The sequence below is a fragment of the Simochromis diagramma genome, unplaced genomic scaffold (assembly GCF_900408965.1).
Source record: "Simochromis diagramma unplaced genomic scaffold, fSimDia1.1 OVJJ01000343.1, whole genome shotgun sequence".
NCBI classification, from domain to species: Eukaryota; Metazoa; Chordata; class Actinopteri; order Cichliformes; family Cichlidae; genus Simochromis; species Simochromis diagramma.
In genome coordinates this window covers 2,914,204-2,936,914 of record NW_024386831.1, presented here as the reverse complement: position 1 = coordinate 2,936,914, position 22,711 = coordinate 2,914,204, and the positions used below count along the sequence as shown (strand labels likewise).

General features: G+C 39.5%; 4 protein-coding genes across 20 annotated transcripts in view; 1 reads left to right on the top strand and 3 right to left on the bottom strand.

The window, feature by feature from the left end:
• Positions 1–4,455, bottom strand: part of lrrfip1a (leucine rich repeat (in FLII) interacting protein 1a) — a 48,965-nt gene extending 44,510 nt beyond the window's left edge. For 12 of the 15 annotated variants that reach the window (XM_040027458.1, XM_040027462.1, XM_040027466.1 and 9 more), the window contains exons 1-2: positions 4,327–4,452; positions 3,796–4,228 (exon numbers count right to left, since the gene is read on the bottom strand). In XM_040027458.1, the coding sequence (XP_039883392.1) occupies positions 3,796–3,885 (90 nt within the window). In that variant the 5' untranslated portion in view covers positions 3,886–4,228; positions 4,327–4,452. Of the gene's footprint in view, positions 1–3,795; positions 4,297–4,326 lie in introns of those variants that run through there. The other 3 variants (XM_040027472.1, XM_040027471.1, XM_040027459.1) reach the window with 3 other exon arrangements.
• A 2,631-nt stretch (positions 4,456–7,086) lies between these two features.
• Positions 7,087–12,119, top strand: LOC120730888 (ras-related protein Rab-17-like). Its single transcript, XM_040027457.1, has 5 exons — positions 7,087–7,581; positions 10,656–10,807; positions 10,899–11,024; positions 11,131–11,224; positions 11,544–12,119. The coding sequence occupies exons 1-5, from the start codon at positions 7,401–7,403 to the stop codon at positions 11,672–11,674; spliced, it is 684 nt and encodes a 227-aa protein (XP_039883391.1). The 5' UTR covers positions 7,087–7,400; the 3' UTR covers positions 11,675–12,119.
• Positions 12,120–15,755: 3,636 nt separating this feature from the next.
• On the bottom strand, positions 15,756–19,332 carry prlh (prolactin releasing hormone). Its single transcript, XM_040027456.1, has 4 exons — positions 19,173–19,332; positions 18,997–19,093; positions 18,425–18,523; positions 15,756–16,051 (listed from the first exon to the last, which is right to left on the bottom strand). The coding sequence occupies exons 2-4, from the start codon at positions 19,007–19,009 to the stop codon at positions 15,897–15,899; spliced, it is 267 nt and encodes an 88-aa protein (XP_039883390.1). The 5' UTR covers positions 19,010–19,093; positions 19,173–19,332; the 3' UTR covers positions 15,756–15,896.
• A 586-nt stretch (positions 19,333–19,918) lies between these two features.
• The window catches only part of mlphb (melanophilin b), a 41,300-nt gene continuing 38,507 nt past the window's right edge, over positions 19,919–22,711 (bottom strand). For all 3 annotated transcript variants that reach the window (XM_040027453.1, XM_040027454.1, XM_040027455.1), the window contains one exon: positions 19,919–22,059. In XM_040027453.1, coding sequence (XP_039883387.1) covers positions 22,033–22,059 — 27 coding nt within the window. In that variant the 3' untranslated portion in view covers positions 19,919–22,032. The remainder of the gene's footprint in view (positions 22,060–22,711) is intronic.

The window sequence follows — 22,711 nt, the reverse complement described above, 5'->3', positions numbered from 1 at the left end:
AAGATTCAATATCACTTTCATTAAGGCAATTAATTTAATCCATCTTATTACGATTTAAAGAGAGATCACCCAGTTCAGCGTGCCATCCTCTATCCTTGCGCTACAGTACAAATTAATGTTTACAGCATGATTCAAACTGTTTGACAGACACAGGAATCAGATTCCCTTAAAGCACAGTATAACTAATGCCCTGATATCCATTCCTCACATTCCTTCCTGCTGTCTACTCTCCTCCCATTTCTTCCATAAGTAGTCAAGTTTGCAGTACTGACAGTTTCCTCTCACTCTCTAATACTGTAAATGTACAGGATAATATTTCTGATAAGCCGCAGGTAGCTGGCTGCACTATCTTGTGCAGAGTCTTTCTTCCTTTCAGGCTTGTGTGACGGCCAGCTGGCGAGCAACAACCACCCTCACCCCCCCCCCCACCCACAGACTCGCTCTAAAACTGGGGTGCAGCAACAGCTGATCTTCCAGGAGCATCTATTTTTAAAGCTTCTTTGCAGAGTGGGCCAACTCATCAGCACTGACATACCATTCTATCAGAGGACAGCCAGTGAGGGACTCGACCCAGCTGCTGCTTAAAGACACAGAAAACAACCCGCCGCCGTTCCTCCCAACCCCGACAAACACATGCGATTCATCCATCACGGACAATCTCCTCCTCGGAGATACCGCATCTGCTGCTGATGCTTCATGAGCTCCGTCAAGCTCCTCTAACCTCAACCGGGTAACACTGCTGCAGCAAGAAGAAACCACTACCAGCTACAGGAATGTGCAACCTCAGCCTCCCCACAGCAGCGTAAACAGTCAAATAAGCAGTAAAGAGAAGATAACATTCAAACACTCCAACTGCCCAACCATGGCCATTCACGGTTTTGAAGAAGAATAGACGAGAGAGTGTGACTGTTAGAAATGATATGCAAATTCACCGAAACATCCGGGTTGTGTTAGCAAAAACCCAACTTCCTCCTAACTGAAGACAAGTGGCTCTGAATCATGCTCAGACAACAGAGAGTTGAGGTTTTCTATGCTCACCGGGAGCCGCACAGAATATGAAAAGTTATTTTCAGCAGGGAAAGTAATAAACCGAATGTCTGATCCTCAGTTTTTTCATAAATAAAGAGAATTACATCCTCAAAGGGGCCACAGTGTTGCTTAGTAACAATAAATGTCTGGTTTTACCGTTTCTTGTAGTTCATCTTGAAGCTAAACTTTTATATCGATACTTAGCTTAAGGTTTACACCTCAGAGGAGCAAAGTGTTCACTTCAAACAGGTTGGCTTAAGTCCTGAAGACCCACTGGGCATTACTTCTCCTATAAAACATTAGATTTATCCTTCACTAGCAGTCTCATAATAACAAAAAGGATTAGGAACTTTGAAGCAGCGTAAACCTGTCATAACATGACTTCGGCACCTGCTAAGAGAAAACAACGTGCGACTGCCAGCTACAGTTCTGTAGTACTGAAAGAGAACTCAACAATTCCTGCAGGTCAGCACATGAAAGAATTTCTCATGTAAGTAGAGCAAGCCATTATAATCAGCTGTGGATTACAATTATGGTTATGTTGGTAGAATTTATAATAATTTGAGCCTGACTGACATACCGGGAGGCTAGACAATATTGACAGATGTATTGTACAGTGTGGTGGAAGCATTTTACCATAAAGATTTGGTAGAGCTGTCCTCCTTAACCAGAACTGCAGTCTTTTTTTGTCCATCTGAAATTATTTTGTACTATATATATGTATTATCTTGAAAGATGACGTAATGCTTTTGTGTTCATTAGGGCTGCCACAAACGATTATTTTGATAGTCGACTAGTCACCGATTATTTTTGCGATTAGTCGACTAATCAGATCATGCATCCATTGGACGTAAAACGGACAGCTTATTGCACCAGCATGCATCTGCTCTTATATAACTATCATTAGCTTACAGTTTAACCTGAGTAGCGAAAGACGGCGGTGGGTTTGAAAACGATTTGCCGGGAGTCCGGTGTTCTCACAGGCTCTAGTGAGCCTTGAACCCCGGCTAGCTATCGAGCTAGTGGGTAACAGACGTCCCGAAAACATCGCAGCGCTTTTGAAAATATGTGGCGTCTTGATAAACTGAGCAGACATTTGAAGTGTACACAGCTACATACTCGCCTGAAAATATTTTAAACGTTTATTTTGTGACCCAGAAAGAATAATAAGTGTAATATTAAAACTAACCAGCTGCCGCCATTGGCAGCTGGGCCACACTATGAATTCTGGGATAGGTTGGGCCATGAAGTATACACCCGATCCATCCTTCAAATCTGGGGAAATGAAGCGCACATTTGTCGGAGTCTTCGAATTTGGACAGTCTTCGTTGTGTCGCTGTAACGTAATTGGCCTACAAATGCGGCCACAGGAGGATGCGGTTCCTGAATTTGGACACAGCTACGATACCAGACACAGCTTCTTCTTCTTCGGGGTTTAACGGCAGCTGGCATCCTAGTACATGCAGTGCTGCCATCTTTTGTTTCAGTCCATTATTACACTCTTAAATCCTACTACTTATTCCTGCGTCTTTTGGGATCTTACAAAGCTTCAAACGACGCGTCAACTATTAAATCGGTCGACGATTAAATCAGTCGACGATTAAATCAGTCGACGATTTTGATAATCGACGTAATCGTGACTAGCCGACTAATCGTGGCAGCCCTAGTGTTCATGTTTATAAAAAACTGCTCATTAGCCAAGTATGACAGGAACATAAATTCTGTAAAAACGTTGCACAAACACCAGATGGAATAATGTTGGAATAATGAATCAGATGCTATTCTGACTCACTGCACCACCATGTGGTTATTACGCAACCTCCTAGCCCTTTTCAACTTCAGCTGATATCTCTGCAACACAATATATCATAGCTGTCGCCATTCTGTTTCACTTTAGAATATATTAAACTATTTATGCAGATGTTTTTTTTAAATCACAAAAATACCTGAACTTACTGTGTCTGAATTACAATGTGGGAAAATATTGCTCAGGGGGCCAGAACCAGCTGTCAGTCATCTCAGCCTGACCCCTTATGTCCTGAAAGGGAAGCTAAACCCCCAGCCTCCAGCCAAAAAATAAATAAATAAGAAAAGAGGCATTGTCTTATTGCTTCATAATAAACTGGTATTTCTATCTTTACTAAATTTCAGCATATGTCACTCCACTTGTGTGTAAAAAAATTTTGTGATGTGATGAAATTAGTCCTGAGTTTTGCTAAACTCCACTATGTGCATCATGTTAAAAATCAAGCTGTTCACAAAACGTGTTCCTTTCCTTACAGGGGCCCAGACTGCCCTTAGCTGTGGCAGTTTGACCAGCCCTTTTCTAAATAGTTCTTTTGTGACTTTGCAAAAAAGTTATTCAATAAAAACCACGTTTAAACTCCTGTACGGTCACCTAATACCCTCTGCACAGAAATGTGAAAATTGCAGCCAGCAAATATCTACACTGCTGATGAAATACCGATTTCATGAGGGGCCCCGTGTCCCACTGGAAACGCCCCTGCTGCAGCGGTATCAGGTGAAAGTGATGTTAAAAAAAACTGGGGACAATGTCTGCGTATTTTTAACAATGACCAATATTACACATGTGGAAACACTAAGTCAGACATTAAACACACAAATGTTTTTTTCATAAGGAACAAAAACGCGAACGCGCCTTTAAGTGTGATTAAGTGTGATTAAATAGGTTTGGGGGCTCTTTAAAAGTTACATTACTGCTTCCAACCCCCCTCAGTAAAGATTTATTGTCTCCCCTTCACTCACCTCTCTGGCTATGAGATTCAGGGCATCGTCCTCTGCCGTCGTTTTGTCCTTTTTAGTGGACCTTTTCCGTCCTGTCCCCTGGGTCCCCATGTCGTCCCCCTAAACGCTTAAATCCACTTGGTGCCGATTAATTCAGACTTCGGTAATCCACACAGACCCGCGGCTCGTGCGTCTCATGTGTTTCTACAGATTTCAAGTTAAAGACGCGGAGTCAGTGACACAAACCCGGGCTGCCTGCTCCGGTTCTCAGCATGCCTCATTGTCATACATCCGTCTTCACACTTCTTCCTGTGTTTCTGCAGCGACGCACGAGCTCGCGACCAAGTCTGCTTCACAAAGCTGCGCGCTGTCTCCACGTGCAGCGGCGCATTCAACTCAGAAATGATCACCTGAGCGTCGCTCCTGTGCTGTTAGGGTGTTTCTGACCCTGTCACTGTAAACATAAAAGAAGTAGAAGATTATTTTTGAGGAAATAAGCACCAACTGTAGAAAAAACAGTGTGAAAATATGATAGCAGTCTCGTTCTCGTACAGCAGCGTTGTGTCTCCACCACCTGTCGGATTCACTGCAGCAAAGTCTCCCTGAAAAACTTCAAAGGTTGTGCTCCGGCGAGCTGCTTTCACATGTTGTCGGAAATATGGCCACTGCGCAGTTCACATACAGTATATATGGAGCGACGATGGAAGCCACCATGACACTGAGTTTGGACACTTTTGAAGATGCAGAGAACTTCTAATATAATGGATATAATAGATTAAAAAAGAATGGGGTCCATGCAAATGAAGTCCAAATAGACAGATATTGTGTTGCAGCAGCAGGATAAAGAATAAAAATAGTATACGCTACAATAAATACATATACGTAGTTGAAATAAAAGTGGCACAAGAGCATTGTAATGTCACATATAATAATGATAAAAAAAAAAAGAAATACAAAAAGTTAGTTAAAGAATACCAAAAGTGAGTAAAATAGTGGAGAACTATCTAAGACAAAAGCTACAAGAAGCTATAATATATGTATGCATTACATATGTTAACTGTGATTAACCACATTTTTTTGGAAAGCCGAGTTCAGTTTCACAAAACACACTCAGGCCTGATTAATGGCAGACCTGCTGAATCAAGAAATCACTTTAATCCTGTCTGTTTCTCAGGTTCTTCTCTAGACTGTGGCATGATGTGTTGCTTTTCGAGATCTAGCCTGTTTCACTTTGTCAAATTCACTGACATCTATCAGTCTGGAAAGGATTACAAAGCTGTTTGTGAGCTTTGCGAATCCACTGAACCAAAGTGAGAAACATTATACACAAATGCAGAAAACTTGGAACGGTGATGAACTTTCTCAGGAGTGGTCGGTCAGGATATTCTCACTGACTAACAATTCAGTCATGAATCATTAGCCAATGAGCATGTAGCTTCACAGTCATAGCGACTCATGGATGTAGCTACCATAATGTCATGCATTGGTTTCTGAAGTTCAGTCACCATGTTGTTGTTTTTTTTTTAAAAATGGATGTGATGAGGCAGGGTGGGTCTGACTGTGAAACCACTTGCTCACTGGCAAGAGCGTACCACAGATAGTCCTCCATTCTGAAACACACACACCTCAAAATAGACTTCTTTCTTTTTCAACATGATCTGAAATGAGTGGCTGAGATCAAAAGCAGTAAAGTGTTTAGAGAGGTCAAACTTCTGTAGGACAATACTTTTTACCTTTCTAAGATCTAGTTACAGTTTGGATACTAGCACCAATGAAGCAGTGCATGATGTTATAGCTCTTTAAGGACTAGCAGAATGGTGTTGAGAATTTTCCACACAGCGTTTGAATGCAGTACCAATCTATGGACTGGACTCCATCCAACTTCTGCCAGAAACCACAGCTCCTGCATGCACTATCTCACTCTCTCACAGCCCCTCTGCTATTTTTAATAATGACCAGCCAGCTCTAAAAAGCCTCTTGCTTCTTAAAGAGACAGACAAGGCCTGCCACCACCCCTAAAATACAATGTGCTCCCAGCTGAGTGTGTGAGTGTATAGTGATCTCATGAAACGCTGTTTTTATCCTCTGGTGTCACTGTACTATTATTTGCAACTGTTGTAATGTGGACACACTTTCTCCTGAAATATGCAGTCGCCCTCTGAGTCTATTCATACAGTTGAGGAATGTGTGATTCAGGTGTGTTCACACACTTTGTTTAAGACAGTTCTTTCTGTACACAGTGTTTCTTGTAGATATGATTTACTGAGATCTCTTAAGACGCAGAAATCCATCCAGAAGTGTCACCATGTCCAAAAATCTTAAATGTTTTCATGTTGAAAGGGAATAGATTTAAAAGTTTCCTTTCTACACATGTCAGGTTTCCTTAGGTTGCATCCGTCCATTAGATTGACTCATCAGAAGCTTTTAAAAATAAATCAGCCAGCAGCCATTGTTCGTGTGATATAAATATGGCTTGGCTTCAAACTAACAGAACTTTGCTGACTAAGTAACACTGTGACCAAAAATAAGATATGAGGATGAAGGGAAGTATCAGGGGTCAAGCTGTTATTCTGAACAAAGAGGGACTTTCTCTGAGTCAAATCAGAGTTGGACTCCGGATTTGTAGGAGTCTGGTGCACAGAGCTCCAAAACACTTTCTGGAAACTGGATCAGTTGTATCCAAAGTCGAGTCAGACAGACCAGAAGTGACCATCAGAAAATATCAGTACACAGCACTGAGAGAACATCAAATTCATCACACATCCAGAATTTACCAAGTAAATAATCCATGACCAAAATCAGCACAGATAAAAGGCTGTCAGCTTCCTCCAGGGTCTCCTGACCTTTAACCCCTCTAAACTTTGATGGAAAGCATTGAAAACATTCCTGAGACAATAAGAAACTTTTGGGGAAAATGGCAAGGACAGATAATTGAGCATAGTTGTGATATTTCTTTAAAAAGTCTAAATAAAGAAGAAGAATATCAAACTGTCCACTACACATCGTCTTACCGCAGTGAAGAGGCTTTACTATTAGAGCAAAGTTGTAATATATACAATGCTGCCCTCAGCTGTTCAAAATGAGAATTACAAGGAGATAAAACCCGGAAAACAGGCCAGCAGCAAAATGTGCTGACACAATGATCTGAAGGGTTTGTGCACAAAGAGGATCCACTGAGTTTCTGTAATTTTACGAGCATTTTGAAGCAAAACAAAACTTTGCAGACATTTCAGACATTCCTATAAGTTTATATTTGCATGCAGTACAAGTCCCTCCCAACAAGAAATGTGGCCGTTGATTTTTTCAAGCCAGTCTGTCCATGTGGGTTCAAATCAATGAGACAGCATGTGATAGCAGGGAGGTTTTAAGACGAGTCAGGAGTAGGTGTGCTTAAGGAAGTGAGATTATTGTTGCTGGCTTCACATTTCTGGACTTAAGTTTTGCTTTTCTTTTTAAGCTGAAGCTGGAACAGTCACACACTTTCACAACAAGCAAGACGACTCAGCTTGTCTGGACTCTTTGAAATTACTGTTGTGTTTTTAAAGAAAAGGAGAGTTGGATCAGGACTTGAGGACCCTTTTTGGACTTTTTTTTACCTCCTGTTTTGGAGTTAACTAAGCTTTTCCATGGGGGAAACTCTCCCAAGGGTCCACGGAGGGGCCCAGCAATACAGTGACACTTTGCGCAGACCAGTGCATACTCTCAGGGTTAAGATGGTCCTGCTGGGGAGCTCTGGTGTTGGAAAGTCGAGTCTGGCTTTGCGATTTAGCAAGGATGAGTTCAGGAGTACATCGCCCACTGTAGGCTGTGAGTTCATGACACTCTGAAGTGTGGATGGCAGTGGTTAAATGTAACATTGTGAATCAACTATCAGCTTTTTTTTTTTTTTACTGAGGTTGTGGATGAGAAAACTGATGCAATTCTCATGTTGGCTTAAGAATGAGCTTTGATAAGAAACAGAACTAAATAGCTAGTGTGTTCTATTTTCCTCTAACAAACCAAGACCCACCTACAAGCATCTTTAAATGTCACTAAGTAATATATTTGTGTCTAGCTTTTAATTTGATTCCAAACAAAAAGCATCTGTGTAAAAGCAGCAGGTTTTACAGGAAAATTCAGCAGACCTGGAGTAACACACGTGGAATGTTAACCTGTAGGTTATGCCGGTGCTCTAAGCTTGGTCTTGCCTAAATAACATAAAGACACAGCTACATGTGTTTATTGTGCTGCTGGGTGACCAATTAGAGAAAAACCTCAACCTTTGACCCCTTTCAGTGAGGGGGTGTTGTGCCTTTGTACTGCAAATCAATACAAAGGATTCTTTACAGTCCTGTGTAAACTGAGCACACCCTTGCTGCTTCCACTGGAATTAAAATGGACAGTTGGACCCAGGTGTCGCTAGTAGGTGTGAGCACTTCTATAAAAGAAGAGGTTTTGGCAATTTGCTGTTCTGGAGTATTCAAGTGTGTGTTAACGCACTGCTACAGTCTTCACAGGGCTGGACGTCCCATCAAATTCACCCTGAGGTCAGACTTTGCAATGCTTAGGAAAGCTGTAAAAACACCAAAAGTTCCACATTTGACATTATAGACCTCAGTTAGCATGTTAAAGGTTAAAGTTCATGACAGCACGATTAGAAAAAGACTGAACATGTGTGGATTGTTTGAAAAGGCTGCAGAGAGAAAACCTCTTCTCTCTAAAAAGAACATGTCAGCACAGCTGCATCAGAACAAACCACAGGACTTGTGGAACAATGTCCCCTGACACCAATGTGGACAAGTTTGATGATAATGCCTAACAGCATGTTTGGAGAAAGCCAAACACAGCATATCAGCACAAAATACCTCATATCGGCTGTCAGCACAGTGGTGGGAAGCTGATGATTTGGGCACCTCGCAGTGATTGAGTTTATCATGAAGTGTTTTGTGTAACAAAGTATTCTAGAGTCACAGGTGAGGCCATCTGTGTGACAGTTAATGATCCAGCCAAAGTCCTGACCTTAATCCAACTGTGTTAGTTTATCACAGGACTGCAATTAGTCCTATTAAAACTCTTTTGATGTGGCTATAGTTTTTTAATTTAGATTTTCAGTTCAGTTTAGTTTCCAGACTGGGTTTACTAATTTCAGTTTAGTTTTAATGATTTTTTCTGATAGTTTTTGGTTTTAATTCATTGTCATATTTGTCAGGGGCAAGATTGAATCATTTTAGAATAGACGTTACCGTAAAAACCCTTTGTGAAGGCAGTTGGCTCAGAATCATTAAAAATACCACTTTCAACAAATCTTGTTTCATGCCAGACAAAGACACTTGAGACATAAACTAAAGCCATACATTTTTATTTTACTTACTTTAACTTGACTTTTTACTTTTTTAAGTAAGTAAGTAAAAAGCCTTGATACAAAGTTTCTCTCCACTGTTTATCCAGTGGTGAAACATTTGTGTTAGCTAGCTCATGTAGAAGCCAAACACCTTAAGACACAGTACTTTATGTTGGTTCATTCTTGAAGTTGCAATCTGTCATTATATTTTTTTATATTTATTTGCGTATCTTTATATCATGGAGAATTTGTGATAAATTGCACTTTTTGCCTGTAATTAACACAACAGAAATTCAATATTCCAGCACAGAGCTGAACATTTTCATCATTAATATATAAAAATGTCTCTCAATTGATGATGTAAAACAGCGGTCCCCAGCCTTTTTTGCGCCACGGACCGGTTTATGCCCGCCAATATTTTCACGGACCGGCCTTTAAGGTGTCGCGGATAAATACAACGAAATAAAACTAGTACCGGTACCGAAAAAAAGAAGATTTATTCATAACACACGTGAAAAGACCCAGGAAAACCGAGTTAACGATAAAAACGATAACAAAATAACGCTGAAAACCGATAAAAATCCTGAAAACCACACATTTCACACCTGAGCCTCAACTCTCGCGGCCCGGTACCAAATGACTCACGGACCGGTACCGCAATGTAGCATGGTTGCTGGTGCCAGACGTGCTGGTCTAAGAATGACAGAAACTGCTGATCTGCTGAAATTTTCCCACAAAACCATCTCTTGGCTTTACAGAGAATAATCTGAAAAAGAGGATATGTACAGTAAACTGCACTTCTTTGGGAGTCTTGTCCCAGAGAAAAGTCTTGTCGCTGTCAGAGGTCAGAGGAGAATGGCTAGACTGCGTTGAGCTTCGAGCTCAAATAATCACTTGTTACAACCAAGACATGCAGAAGAGCATCTCTGAATGCACGACACATCCAGGCTTGAAGATGGGTTACAGCAGCAGAAAACCACACTGAGTGTCAGCGACAAATGTGGAACTGAAGCTACATTTCACACAAAATCACCAAAACTGGACAAAAGAAAACTAAAAATGTTGCCGGCTCTAATGAGTTTCTATTTGTGGTGCAGGATTTGGATGGTAGGGTCATAGTTTAGTGCAGACAACATCCTCCATCCTGCCTGGTGGTGGTGGTGTAATAGTTAGGGGGATTTTTTTCTTCACATTTTGGCCCCTCAGTACCAACAGAGCATCATTTAAATGTCACAGCTTGAGTATTGCTACTAACCATGTCATGGCGTCCAGATCTCAGCCCAATACAGCACCGTTAGGATATGGTGAAAACTGAGATTCACATCATATATGTGCAACAACTGTGTGACACTATCATGTCATCATGGACCAAAATCTCTGAGCTTTGAAGGGAAGGTCCAAGCCAGCAGTAGCTTTGTGTAGCTTAAAAAGTGACCAGTCAGCATATGTTAAAAATTTACAGCTTTCACAAAGTTTCAGACTTCAGTAATAATCATGATAATAATGTAAATACAATTTTTCTAATTTCACACACCCACTCCTTTGGTGTTTATTCCTCCAGGTGCTTACCTCACCCAGTTGGTGCGTCTGAGTAATGCCACTCTTCGCTTTGAAATCTGGGACACGGCAGGCCAGGAAAAATACCACAGCGTCACTCCGCTGTACTACAGGGGAGCCCACGTAGCACTTTTGGTCTATGATATCACGCAAAGGGTAAAACGAAGACACACCTGACTATGAAATGATTTATCTCGACTGGTTTTCTCTTTATGTCTTGTTCTTGAGCATGCTTGTGTCATCATAGGAAACATTTGTCAGAGCTCAGGTGTGGCTCAAAGAGCTCGAGAAACAGTACATACCAGGATCTACTGTTATATGGCTGGTAGGCAACAAAGGAGATCTGGCTCACAATCGGCAAGTGCCACTGGAGGTATACAGACAAAGACAAGCACGCTCCTGTAATCTTATTACCTGCACAGAGTCACATGTAAAGAGAGTCCAACTCAGTGATGAGCAGTTCTGATTTCTTCCTCCAGGAAGGACAAAGTCTAGCCAGTAACAAGGGCTTGTACTTCACTGAGACCTCAGCCCTCTCTGGAGAGCAAGTCACCGAGCTGCTGCAATCCGTAGGTAAGAAAAAAGAAACACTGGAAAGATTCCTGCTGTGTTTTTTCACAGGAAGCCTTACTAAGAATAAGTATTAGGATTAAAATTTACAACATAAATATCCTAGTATCCTAAGAAAGGACAGTAGATGGCAGTAGATACCAACATGAGGCACTAACTTGCAGTATGAGAACTATTAAATATTACATAAGTCCAGGTCAGAGGTTTAAGTTTTCTTTGCCTTTTTTCTTTCAAAGTCTGGCCTCTGAAATGTCTGCATGTTCCCACTGTAATATAATACAGCTGTGAGTTTCATGTCTGTGGTAACAGAGCTCTGATTCAGCCCACAGAGTGTTTGAGTGCATTGGAGCACAGCAGGGAGGTCTGACAGAGTGGGAGGAGATGCCGAGTGTGGAGCTGCAGCACAGAGACTCGTTCAATTTGTTTTCATCCTGCTGCAAAGTTGGACCTTAAGCTGTATGACTGCCAGTGGCTTGGCTGCCTGTTTCTGTTGTGTCTTTCTGTTTGTCTTAATTATTTCAAAGATGGGATATGTAACATGACAATAAAATGCTTGTGGATTTTGGAATTTGTGGTCCTCTTCCTTTTTTGATTCTGACTCTGGTTAGGAAACATGCCTAAGATGAACACAAGAATACAGTCTCAGTTTGTTTTATTTCACTGTCATATTCAGTAAACTGGTTCTTCTGATTCTTCTCAGTGGGCTTGGGATCAGCCTCCAGCAGGCAGTAAACCCCCTCAGCCTGTCTGCGTGCCAGATGTTGAACTGGCACTGATTGCCTCCACTCTGTGTTTTCTTGCCTGGTTACTTTTGGCATGCAATCACACTGGAATGGAGATCCCCCAGCACAGTTCATTTGAGTGTGGTTTGCACAATAGAGGTAATTATTACAGTATTATGAAGTACAATATTCCAGTAATTTAAAACTTTGAATGTTGCAGGGTGAATGAATCACTTTAACACTGAAGAAACTTCCAAGTGACACAATTAATATTTACTGCAAATGAGCTTATTTTCTGTTCTTTCCATACCTCATCCTGAGAGCAGACACTCTAAAATCTATAAAATACATTACAAATCAATGTAGGCTGGTGACTTTTATTGACAAGCAAGGAGAGACTGACACCCCCACGTCCCCCACCTCCAATTTAATAAACTGCAAGATGAAGTCATTGCTAAAAAAATAAAAAAAAATAAAAACTACAGATACTCTAAGGATCACCTGAGGATCCAGCAGTCAGTCTCAGTCCCCATCAGTCCCATGTTAAAATGTCCAACTTTACAGCACAAATAAACAAGTTAGTAGTGTAAAAAAATTATGGACTTAAAATTAGAGGTGTGAAAACTTGAAAAGTGTTAGCCAACACGGACCCCCATAGCACTTCTAATTAAACTCAGAAAAGCGGACTTTTCGGCTCAAGCTGCATCCATGCTGGGAGTACACTAGGCTTCACACTTGTCTGGTAGTTGCTCAGTGTGTTGTTTTTAGTTTAGCTTTTTATGGATTCACCTGGCTAATCTTAACTAAGACTTGCACATGGACCCTTATTTTTTCCTCTCCTCAGCTGAACCAAGGTTTGTGGATTAAATTATCCAACAATCAATAATAAAAACAAACAATAGAATTAAAGATTTAAAAGACTCCCAAATGCATTCAACAAAATAATGTTGCTGGTGGTATTCAGACAGCCCCATAAAGCAACTTTTCTCTGCTGGATTAAGTCACTTGCTCTTGCATAACATTCTTCTGTGTTTTCTTCACACAAACACAACAGTTTTTCTCCACATGCTGGCTTCAAATTTGAACTTTTTACTGCTTAGTGATTTAAAATGATAAATCTTCAGTATAAATGAGGCTATTTAATGCTGATTGAAACCAAGCTTCTGTAGGACTTCTGACAGAGCCCTGGCCCAGTTCTTTAGTTCACAGAAACAAAAAAATTGCCTCACGCAGAGGAGATGAAATAGAGGGAAAATAAAACTAGGATGATTTAGTCGTCATTTGTATTGTGATTTAGTGTATAAATCCTCCTTTGTTTCATATTTGCAGATGTTTTCTACATTTTCTTGTGATCTTAGCCAAACTTTTCTTCATTTGAAACTTTTGAGCAATAAACAACACTAAGCCTATGCTCAGCGGTGAAGATGTGGACAAAGGTTCACTAGTGATTAAATCAAGAATGCAGTGAGCTGAATTGCCTTTGTGCCAAAGCTGTACAGAAGTTATGTAATGGAACCAGGGCTCTTTGTTGTGCAAAGTCATTCTGCAAATCACTGAGTAATTAAAAAGGATCTGCTTTAACAGTAACTGCACTTTAGTATCATTTCAAGGTTGGCTGCTTTCTGTTGGTCTGCTATCACGACTTGCCAGAGCCGACCTAGGGGAAGCATTCCTCTTTATGCTAGAAACCATTGTTAAGAAACTGGCTAAAGTTCAGAAGTGTGGCATGAATAGGTTAGCTGAGTGGTTGAAGTCATGATTTACCAGCCTCCAAAGAAAAACTGCCACATTATAGTTCCATTTTTGCAAACTCACAAAGAATTTACACATTATGTATTCCCATTATTATTATTATTTTTTAAATGCTAAAACACACACTAGAAGTGCCATTTAAACCCAATAGAATCCTGTGTGTGTGTGTGTGTAACCTGTTTTGGGTGACTTAAGGTAATGCTGTCAGGTGGTTGCTTGCTCTCTCTCTTATGCAACTGTTGCCTTGGATGCCATTAGTTATCTACAGTGGCTTGCAAAAGTATTCGGCGCCCTTGAACTTTTCGTCACATTACAGCCACAAACATGAATCAATTTTATTGGAATTCCACGTGAAAGACCAATACAAAGTGGTGTACACGTGAGAAGTGGAACAAAAAAATCATACATGATTTCAAACATTTTTTTACAAATAAATAACTGAAAAGTGGGGTGTGCATAATTATTCAGCCCCCTGAGTCAATACTTTTAGAACCACCTTTTGCAGCAATTACAGCTGCCAGTCTTTTAGGGTATGTCTCTACCAGCTTTGCACATCTAGACACTGAAATTCTTGCCCATTCTTCTTTGCAAAACAGCTCCAGCTCAGTCAAATTAGATGGACAGCGTTTGTGAACAGCAGTTTTCAGATCTTGCCACAGATTCTCGATTGGATTTAGAGCTTGTCTATGTTTTGTTTTAAACCATTCCATTGTTACCCTGGCTTTATGTTCAGGGTCGTTGTCCTGCTGGAAGGTGAACCTCCGCCCCCGTCTCAACTCTTTTGCAGACTCCAAGATTTCTTCCAAGATTGCCCTGTATTTGGCTCCATCCATCTTCCCATCAACTCTGACCAGCTTCCCTGTCCCTGCTGAAGAGAAGCACCCCCAGAGCATGATGCTGCCACCACCATATTTGACAGTGGGGATGGTGTGTTCAGAGGGATGTGCAGTGTTAATTTTCCGCCACACATAGCATTTTGCATTTTGGCCAAAAAGTTCCATTTTGGTCCAGAGCATCTTCTTCCACATGTTTGCTGTGTCCCCCACATGGCTTGTGGCAAACTGCAAACGGGACTTCTTATGGTTTCCTGTTAACAATGGCTTTCTTCTTGCCACTCTTCCATAAAGGCCAACTTTGCGCAGTGCACGACTAATAGTTGTCCTATGGACAGATTCCCCCACCTGAGCTGTAGATCTCTGCAGCTCGTCCAGAGTCACCATGGGCCTCTTGGCTGCATTTCTGATCAGCGCTCTCCTTGTTCAGCCTGTGAGTTTAGGTGGACGGCCTTGTCTTGGTAGGTTTACAGTTGTGCCATACTCCTTCCATTTCTGGATGATCGCTTGAACAGTGCACCGTGGGATGTTCAAGGCTTGGGAAATCTTTTTGTAGCCTAAGCCTGCTTTAAATTTCTCAATACCTTTATCCCTGACCGGTCTGGTGTGTTCTTTGGACTTCATGGTGTTGTTGCTCCCAATATTCTCTTAGAGGGCCATCACAGAGCAGCTGTATTTGTACTGACATTAGATTACACACAGCTGCACTCTATTTAGTCATTAGAACTCATCAGGCAATGTCTATGGGCAACTGACTGCACTCAGACCAAAGGGGGCTGAATAAATACGCACACCCCACTTTTCAGTTATTTATTTGTAAAAAAAAAAATGTTTGGAATCATGTATGATTTTTGTTCCACTTCTCACGTGTACACCACTTTGTGTTGGTCTTTCACATAGAATTCCAATAAAATTGATTCATGTTTGTGGCTGTAATGTGACAAGGTGTGGAAAAGTTCAAGGGGGCCGAATACTTTTGCAAGCCACTGTATGAAGAGTATCTGTATTACACGGTGCCTTCATCCAGTTTTGTTGTCAGTTCTTGTTGGAGCATTTCTGTCATAGACCATTATCATAAAACAAACAATTTCATTATTGATCAAACCTTTTCAGTCTCAGAGGTCAGAATATATGTTCCATTAATTCATGGATTCCTTTAATTGTAACACTTTCAACTTTACATGCTGCTTTTCTTACATATGTTCTTTTATCCCCATGCCTGTAGAGCAGAAAACACAAATTATTTATACAGAATTTACAGAAAATAACTGAATGTAATGTTAGAAAACTCCTAAATCTAAGACCAATTCCATTACTTAACCTAAAAAAAATGAGAGCATAGCAGCTATTCAATGATCCACAGTGTTCTCATTGTGTGATCCAAACGCCGCTGTCAGCTGTTGGTCTATAAACTCTCGCTGTGATGAAAGCCAGAAGTTCATTTCTTCTTGCAGCTTTTCGACCAAATCTCCCAAGGGGTCTGATCCCCCTGCCTGTGTACCAGGAGGCACTGATGTCTGGATCTGAGCAACACAGATGCAAAAACAAAAGAGAAAAAAAAGACAGATGACAAGCTGAAGAAAATCAATTTGAATTTCACAAGTCCCCAAACAAAAAACTATGACGCTCGAGAATAATTGCTTAAACCTTAAAATGTGGCACATGTCACGGTTTAAGAAGGCTGGAAAGGAACATGCTAAAACTATGCCAGATTGTTATATGAGTGGCTGGATCTCATTCAGAAAGAGTCACACTGAAGATTGCACAAAACATATTTTGTCAAATGTTTTGGATCTATGATTGTTTGTTGAACGTTCATTTGCAAAGCAAAATTTATATGTTTTTTGTAGTCTTTTAGCATAGAAAATGCTATTTGAAAAATAAAAACACTGGATAAAAATAAATAAAACATTGTTCATATGTTTTTGTTTCTGTTTTTGGTTAAATTGACATTTAAATATTTTTTTAAATCATCATATCATCATGTCCCATTCTCTCTATAAAAGCAACTGAAACTCCACCGCTATTGCGCATGTAAATACAAACTGAATTCAATTACTGTAAACTGGGTACACACTTGTTTATTGGAGATTACTGCAGAGACAACTGACATTCAGTCTTTGCCTCAGACTGACAACTTTTTAATGTCTGAATAAATTTTGCTCTTACTGCCACTGAAATTACCAACACCATCAGAAATAGACCACTTAAGCAGGTCAGACAGGCTTGATGTATTGTCTGATGTTAAGTTAAGAAAAAGAGAGATTACAGTTACTCTGTTCTTGACAGCGTTGTAGTGTGAAATATAGAATATTACAGTAGCTCACCATCCCTATTCCAATCTGTCAACTTACTGGACTCCATTCAGATTTTTTTTTAATTCTGCAAAAATTAGTGCTGTCAGCATTAATCTCGTTAAACGCTGCATGGCATCAATGCGTTAGTGTTGTTAGCATGTAAAACGCATTAGCGCCGTGCAGCCCCTGGCACGGGGTGATCCGCACAAACTCGCTAACGGAGATTTGCCGCGTTAATGTGACGTCATTTTAACGAGATTAACTCTGTCAGCACTAATATAATTTAGTCAGGGCCAAACTGTCATAAAAAGAATGATATTTCCACATCTAGTAATTTATATGGTGGTATAGTTCTATTCTTGGACTTTCCTGCTCTTCAATGACAACAGATACAAGGCATTGGAAAAAATGCAGCATCAACTCCAGGAGCTGTGGTGGAGGTGGGTCGCAAAGGAAATATGCAGCAACTATTGCAAGGCTAAAGCAGCTGAAATCAGTACCCTACGTGAAACTTGCCAGTTGGATGTTTACAAGATTGTCAGATATGGGGATGGTTGCACTTGATCTGTAAGACAGAACTTAGACTTGTGCATTTCTAATAGTAGGACTTATTTTTGCACACATTTCCTTGTGCCTCTTACCGCTACATCATAGTGTGTTAAATCAGTGGTGTTCAATCAGGTTAAGCAGGGCAAGCACTGCTTTTTAAGTGAAATACAAAAATGAAGTGAACATATCTCTCCTTTCATGTCAGACAGGTTTCTGTCATAATGCTTCTCCCATGTCTGTTTGGATCCACTCTTTACATCACTGCCACCTTGTGACCACAGCTGGCTGTTGTCTCTGGAAGCTGAATAAATTCAGCTTGATTACGGAGTGAATGAAATCTCTATAGGGTAGGCATCTCACAGGCATCTCTGTGTCTTCTTAACAATGTCCGTAGCTTGTCAACTTGTGAGGCCAGCAGCTTTTTCTAGCTGTTTGCGCATTGTAGATAAAAATCTGGCTTTTGATGGGAGACTGATGGGACACTAGCATGTTAGAAAAACCTGCTGCTGTCTCTGCTTTCCCTGCTCTGACTTCAGTTTTGAGCAGTGTTTTGAGAGTACAGAGGACCACTCTCAAAGTTTTCTCTTAGTAACCTCCACAGCCAAGATATTTAAGTTAAGAAACTAATTGTCACTGTTAGCAAATTGTAAATAGAGTTAAGTATAGTAGCAATAACATTTATATATTTCTACAGCCAAGAAAAATGCAGCAAGAGGCTGTGAGAGTGGTATGTTTTAATCTGGTCCAGTTTGTGAAGGACGATTTATTTGTACTTTATTTTATTTATTGATTTTAATTTTCTTTGCAGGGGTTGGGGATGTATCATAGTCTCCGCTTGCCTTCCTCTAACTGCAACTCTAACCTCTGTACTGCTTTAAATGCATATATATTTTTCTCGACGAGATTCCAAAATGATTCTATGGTTTACAAAGTAGCTTTTTTTGACTGACAAACATGGAAATTTAAATCAAATAAGAACAAAGAAAAGCAGAAATAATAAAAAGTCATGGATAAATAACAATTGATAAGGGTAGTTAGGGGAACCCTTACCTCTAATAACGACAGAGCCATCTCTCTGAGATTCACTCAGAGTTCCATTCAACAGCAAGACAACAAACAGCATCGCACACACCCTCATTTTAGCTCCATCTGCAGCAGAAAAAAAGCACACATGTACCGTTATGCTGGGTTTGTCAATTTGTTGCTTATACAAAGAAGCATCACTTGACACAAATGGAAAATATAATTACTGATTGAGCTGCCCTTCTGCATATTATGGAAATTCAATCAAAGTTTCCACAGCCAACTTTAGATTAAGTTTAATTACTCCATGGCCTCAAAGCGAATGGCGTAACTGGTTTTCTACTCTTGTTTGAAAACAGCATGAAGAACGAGTAAACTCTGGATCAAGGAGAGCAAACAATGTAATCAGCAGATTGAATCAGTCAAAAATAACACATCTGATGCTTAAGCAGTTTTCCCCCCGTTTTTCTCTTACTCAGACTCTCTGGCTCTACTTTGTCTTAATCACATGGTTGCATTACTGCAGAGCCAAACAATCCTCAGTTTGGTTTTGCAACTGAAAGGCATAATAGAGATACTGAACACATGTGAAGACTTACCGTTTCGAAACATGTTGACCTGCAGAACCAAACTTCAGTGGTTGCTTTGCTACGTCCCAGTAAGAGTCAGCTGACGCAAACAGGTGTAGGACTTTGTCTGGGCAGGAAAGGCAAGAAAAATAAATTTATGGCTTGAAATAAGACTACAAGAGAAAGAGTGTTCAGATTCTTCTCACCTGATCTATAAAGGGGTTGTGCTTCTCAGGTCTGGGTCTCTCCGGGTGCCAGTTTATCAGCTGTGTCATCATTTCTTTATATGCAGCAGGAGGGGCAGCGGTATGTTGATATGCTGATGTCACCCACCTTTCAGGAAGAATATGTAGTGCATGCACGTGCAAGAATGGCAGCACAGCTTTCAGTCAACACAACAATCAGCTTGGAGGTTTTTCTTCTGTTGGAGCCCACAGTTGATCTTTTTAAAAAAAAAAAAAAAAAAATCAAACGCTACATAGACATTTTATTTTATTGCATCTAGAATTTTAGTTAAAAGTTATATTGTCTTTTGTTCTGTTTAGTTGAGCTTTTTTGGGTTGAACCTAATTGAGCTATTTTGTTTTGTCATAATCTATTTTAATGAGCTGCTATAGTCTTACCAAGCTTTTTGTTACTGGTTATTTAGTGCTTTTTATTATTTTAACTTAACTTAGATGTCATGAAGTTGATCAAAAATATACAAATATACAAAGTTAATGCAACGTTTAAATGTGGGATTGTTGTATATTTCTATTTAAATTGTTCTTTCCATAGCGCAGAGATAAAACCTTCCCTGGAGATTCAGTTAACAAAGAGGCACTATGAAAAAGCTCTGAACCAACAGCAAAGGTGTGACTTGTTAAGGTTTTGATTGGATTATACTGATATGAAAGCTGCTGCTTGATACAATAATCTACGCCAATGGCTAAAAAAGGACAGAAAACAACAGTTTAGCTTGTAAATAATTTAATAAGACCAGTGATGCAAATAATTTCAATTAAAGTGATAATTTAACACAGGCTTGAAACAATCTTTATGGTGATTCAGAAAAGTAAATAAATCAAATCAATAAAAAAGTCAAATAAATACGTGTTGTCAGTTTCTCTCTCCAGTGGCTACAAATGGTGATCTTAAACTGTAATACATAAAGTAAAGCAATTCTGTGACTGTGAAGCTCACAGGCTGTGAACCTCCTCGCATCGTTCAGTCTCCAGCCCTTTATAAAAGCATATGCATTTATTTACACAGTGCACACCCAGTTTATCATTACATCATGGATACATTCTTTGTCATCTCCGAAGACATGTCATTGTACAGCCTATAAATAAACACTGCTGTTTTCAAAGGTTTGGATAAATTCAACTGAAAGGGCAGTGTGTAGGACTTCTGGGGATCAGTTAGCTTAATTGGAATATAGTATCAATATTTAGCTAGTCCAAGCTAGGCGAGTAATCTCTCCTTGCAGACTGTATATAGAAGATGGACATAGCTTCCAAGTTTGAAACGTGAAATCAAAGTCAACCCACATTCCTTCTAAAGTCCAGCAGGGAGTCGGCTCTTCTGGATACAAGCAGAAACCCAACTGTATAGTCCACTATAAGCAAGTGAGCATTCATTCTTTATCTACGATCTCAGTAAACACTCTTCTGATGTGTTTAGTTTCAGATGTTATTGAATACACGATAATGTTGAACCTATAAATTATGGTCAACAAAGATGCTCCAGCTAAAATTTTACAATAAGTGACAAATTAGTGAATGATTGAAATTCCAACTTATCATAAAAACCTTGAAATCTGACAAGCAGTACAATGTTTTGACTTCTCTCACTCACTATAACTCCTCAAAGACAAAAAAGATGCATATTTAATTGCACTTGTTATTAATTTTTCCACATATGCTGAGATTACATAAAAATATTGATTTCAAAGATTTAATTAAAAATGAATGTGCATGATTTATTAATCCAATATAAAAATATTTTCCAACACCATAATGCATACAGTGTGCACTTCTATATATTCCGTATACATTTTATTCATTAACTTACATAAATGTCATATATTATAAAACAATCACATCAGACCTGCTCTTCTCACTGTGACATCAGTTTAATTTTACAATCAATTAAACTTTCCAACACACCGTAGATTATTAATAATAGAACTTTTAAAAAAATATAAAAAATATACATTTATCTATATGTTTTTTTTGTGTGTGAAAATTTCAGACTAATTCAAACTGATTTACAGTTTGGATTTGCACCTCTTTTTCACTGGCTTGATTCTGTTTGCTGAAACTGCATTTAAAGCACGCAATGCATATTTCGGTTTATCCACAACGATGAATTAACCAGTTATAAATTCCAGATTAGTACAATCAGTGCTTTTGCGCATTAAGGCAAATGCATGTGTTAACTTGCATGTTAGTGTATACAAATTCTGTAAATGTTTATACTTAGAGGCAGATGTTAGTGCATGTCACGTGTAACATACTTTATGGATTTAGCCCTGTAAAACAACAGCGATATCAAAAACACACCTTTTAAAGATAAATGTAAGAAGATTAGAAGACCCACTGTTCCACTGCTCATTTGACAAATTCTGCAATTTATATGGGAAACCTAAACCAACATAGTCGTACGGCAATTTCTAAGTTCCTCATGAAATTCAGCAAATTTTATATACTTCCGTGTAACCGCACATGAATTTCAAGAACAAGATTTTTCATCAGTCTGATATCATATTTAAGATTCTTATTCATATGTACACAAAGTCATGTTTCTCCAGCTTTAAAGGGATTTAATTTGGATTCTGGTTAAATTTCCAAAACTACATTGTTATGTCTAGGCAACATAAACTACTGCACTATGGTCAGGAAAAGAAAACTGATTGATCTCTGATCTCCGTTTGTTGGTTGCCACGTGTCGGTTCAAATGCATTTGTTTCAAAGAACAAAAACACGCCTTTTGTGAATAGTTCATGTTTTGCTGCTCAGTTCCAGTGTGTAAAGCATTATGTAATAACTGAAAGACTTGTCAGTCAGATAACACTCAGCCTCCTCCTCATGAGCCCTGGGTCATTACTGGTTTCTGCAAGAAAAGCGAGACAAAAATATTGATTGACTAGTATTATGGTTAATCAGCCATTTAATGCTTTGATTGGGTTAATGAAATCACTGTTTCAAAGCAATCGAGACAAAAGATCAATATGTGTTTAATACATGTTAGAAATATTTATAAACCTGCTGATGACTTATGAGCCATTATGCAAGCTGTGAGGTTTGTGAATGATTACTCAGGCTTGAAGAAAGGAACACGAAATTGACAACAGATGTACAGCGTAGTATAGTGGACCTATGATGCTCACTTCCAACTGCATAGTTTTATTCTTAGATTCTACTTGGGTAGCTTTGTGTGAATCACAGTTTAAAATATTTTTTGTTCATCTTGTTTATTTTATTTATCTAATGAGCCTCGGTCCCGCCAGTTCACTGTCTGTCTGAAACAAATTACTTCAGCTGTTGTCCTTTTAAGACCACCCTCCTGCTAATGCCTCAGCCACACTGAAGTTAAAAGACGGCGGAAACCTCCTGTCAATAGGCGAATTCAGTGGTTGGGCTTTGATCGAACTGTATTTGTATGCATTTGGTAAACAATTGTAATTAGCTTCAGTCACTTTGATTTTTCAGCAATGCATCTGGTTGCAATGGGGATTCAACCCAACTGGTTGACAGCTGGTTGT

Bases quoted from the DNA above. Each gene is read 5' to 3' on its own strand.
- LOC120730888 (XM_040027457.1), top strand. From the start codon at position 7,401: ATGGGGGAAACTCTCCCAAGGGTCCACGGAGGGGCCCAGCAATACAGT. The intron at 7,582-10,655 runs GTGAGTTCATGA...TTATTCCTCCAG, and splicing joins TACATCGCCCACTGTAGGCT to GTGCTTACCTCACCCAGTTG. The intron at 10,808-10,898 runs GTAAAACGAAGA...GTGTCATCATAG, and splicing joins TCTATGATATCACGCAAAGG to GAAACATTTGTCAGAGCTCA.
- prlh (XM_040027456.1), bottom strand. The intron at 16,052-18,424 runs GTAAGGGTTCCC...TGTGTTGCTCAG, and splicing joins TGGCTCTGTCGTTATTAGAG to ATCCAGACATCAGTGCCTCC.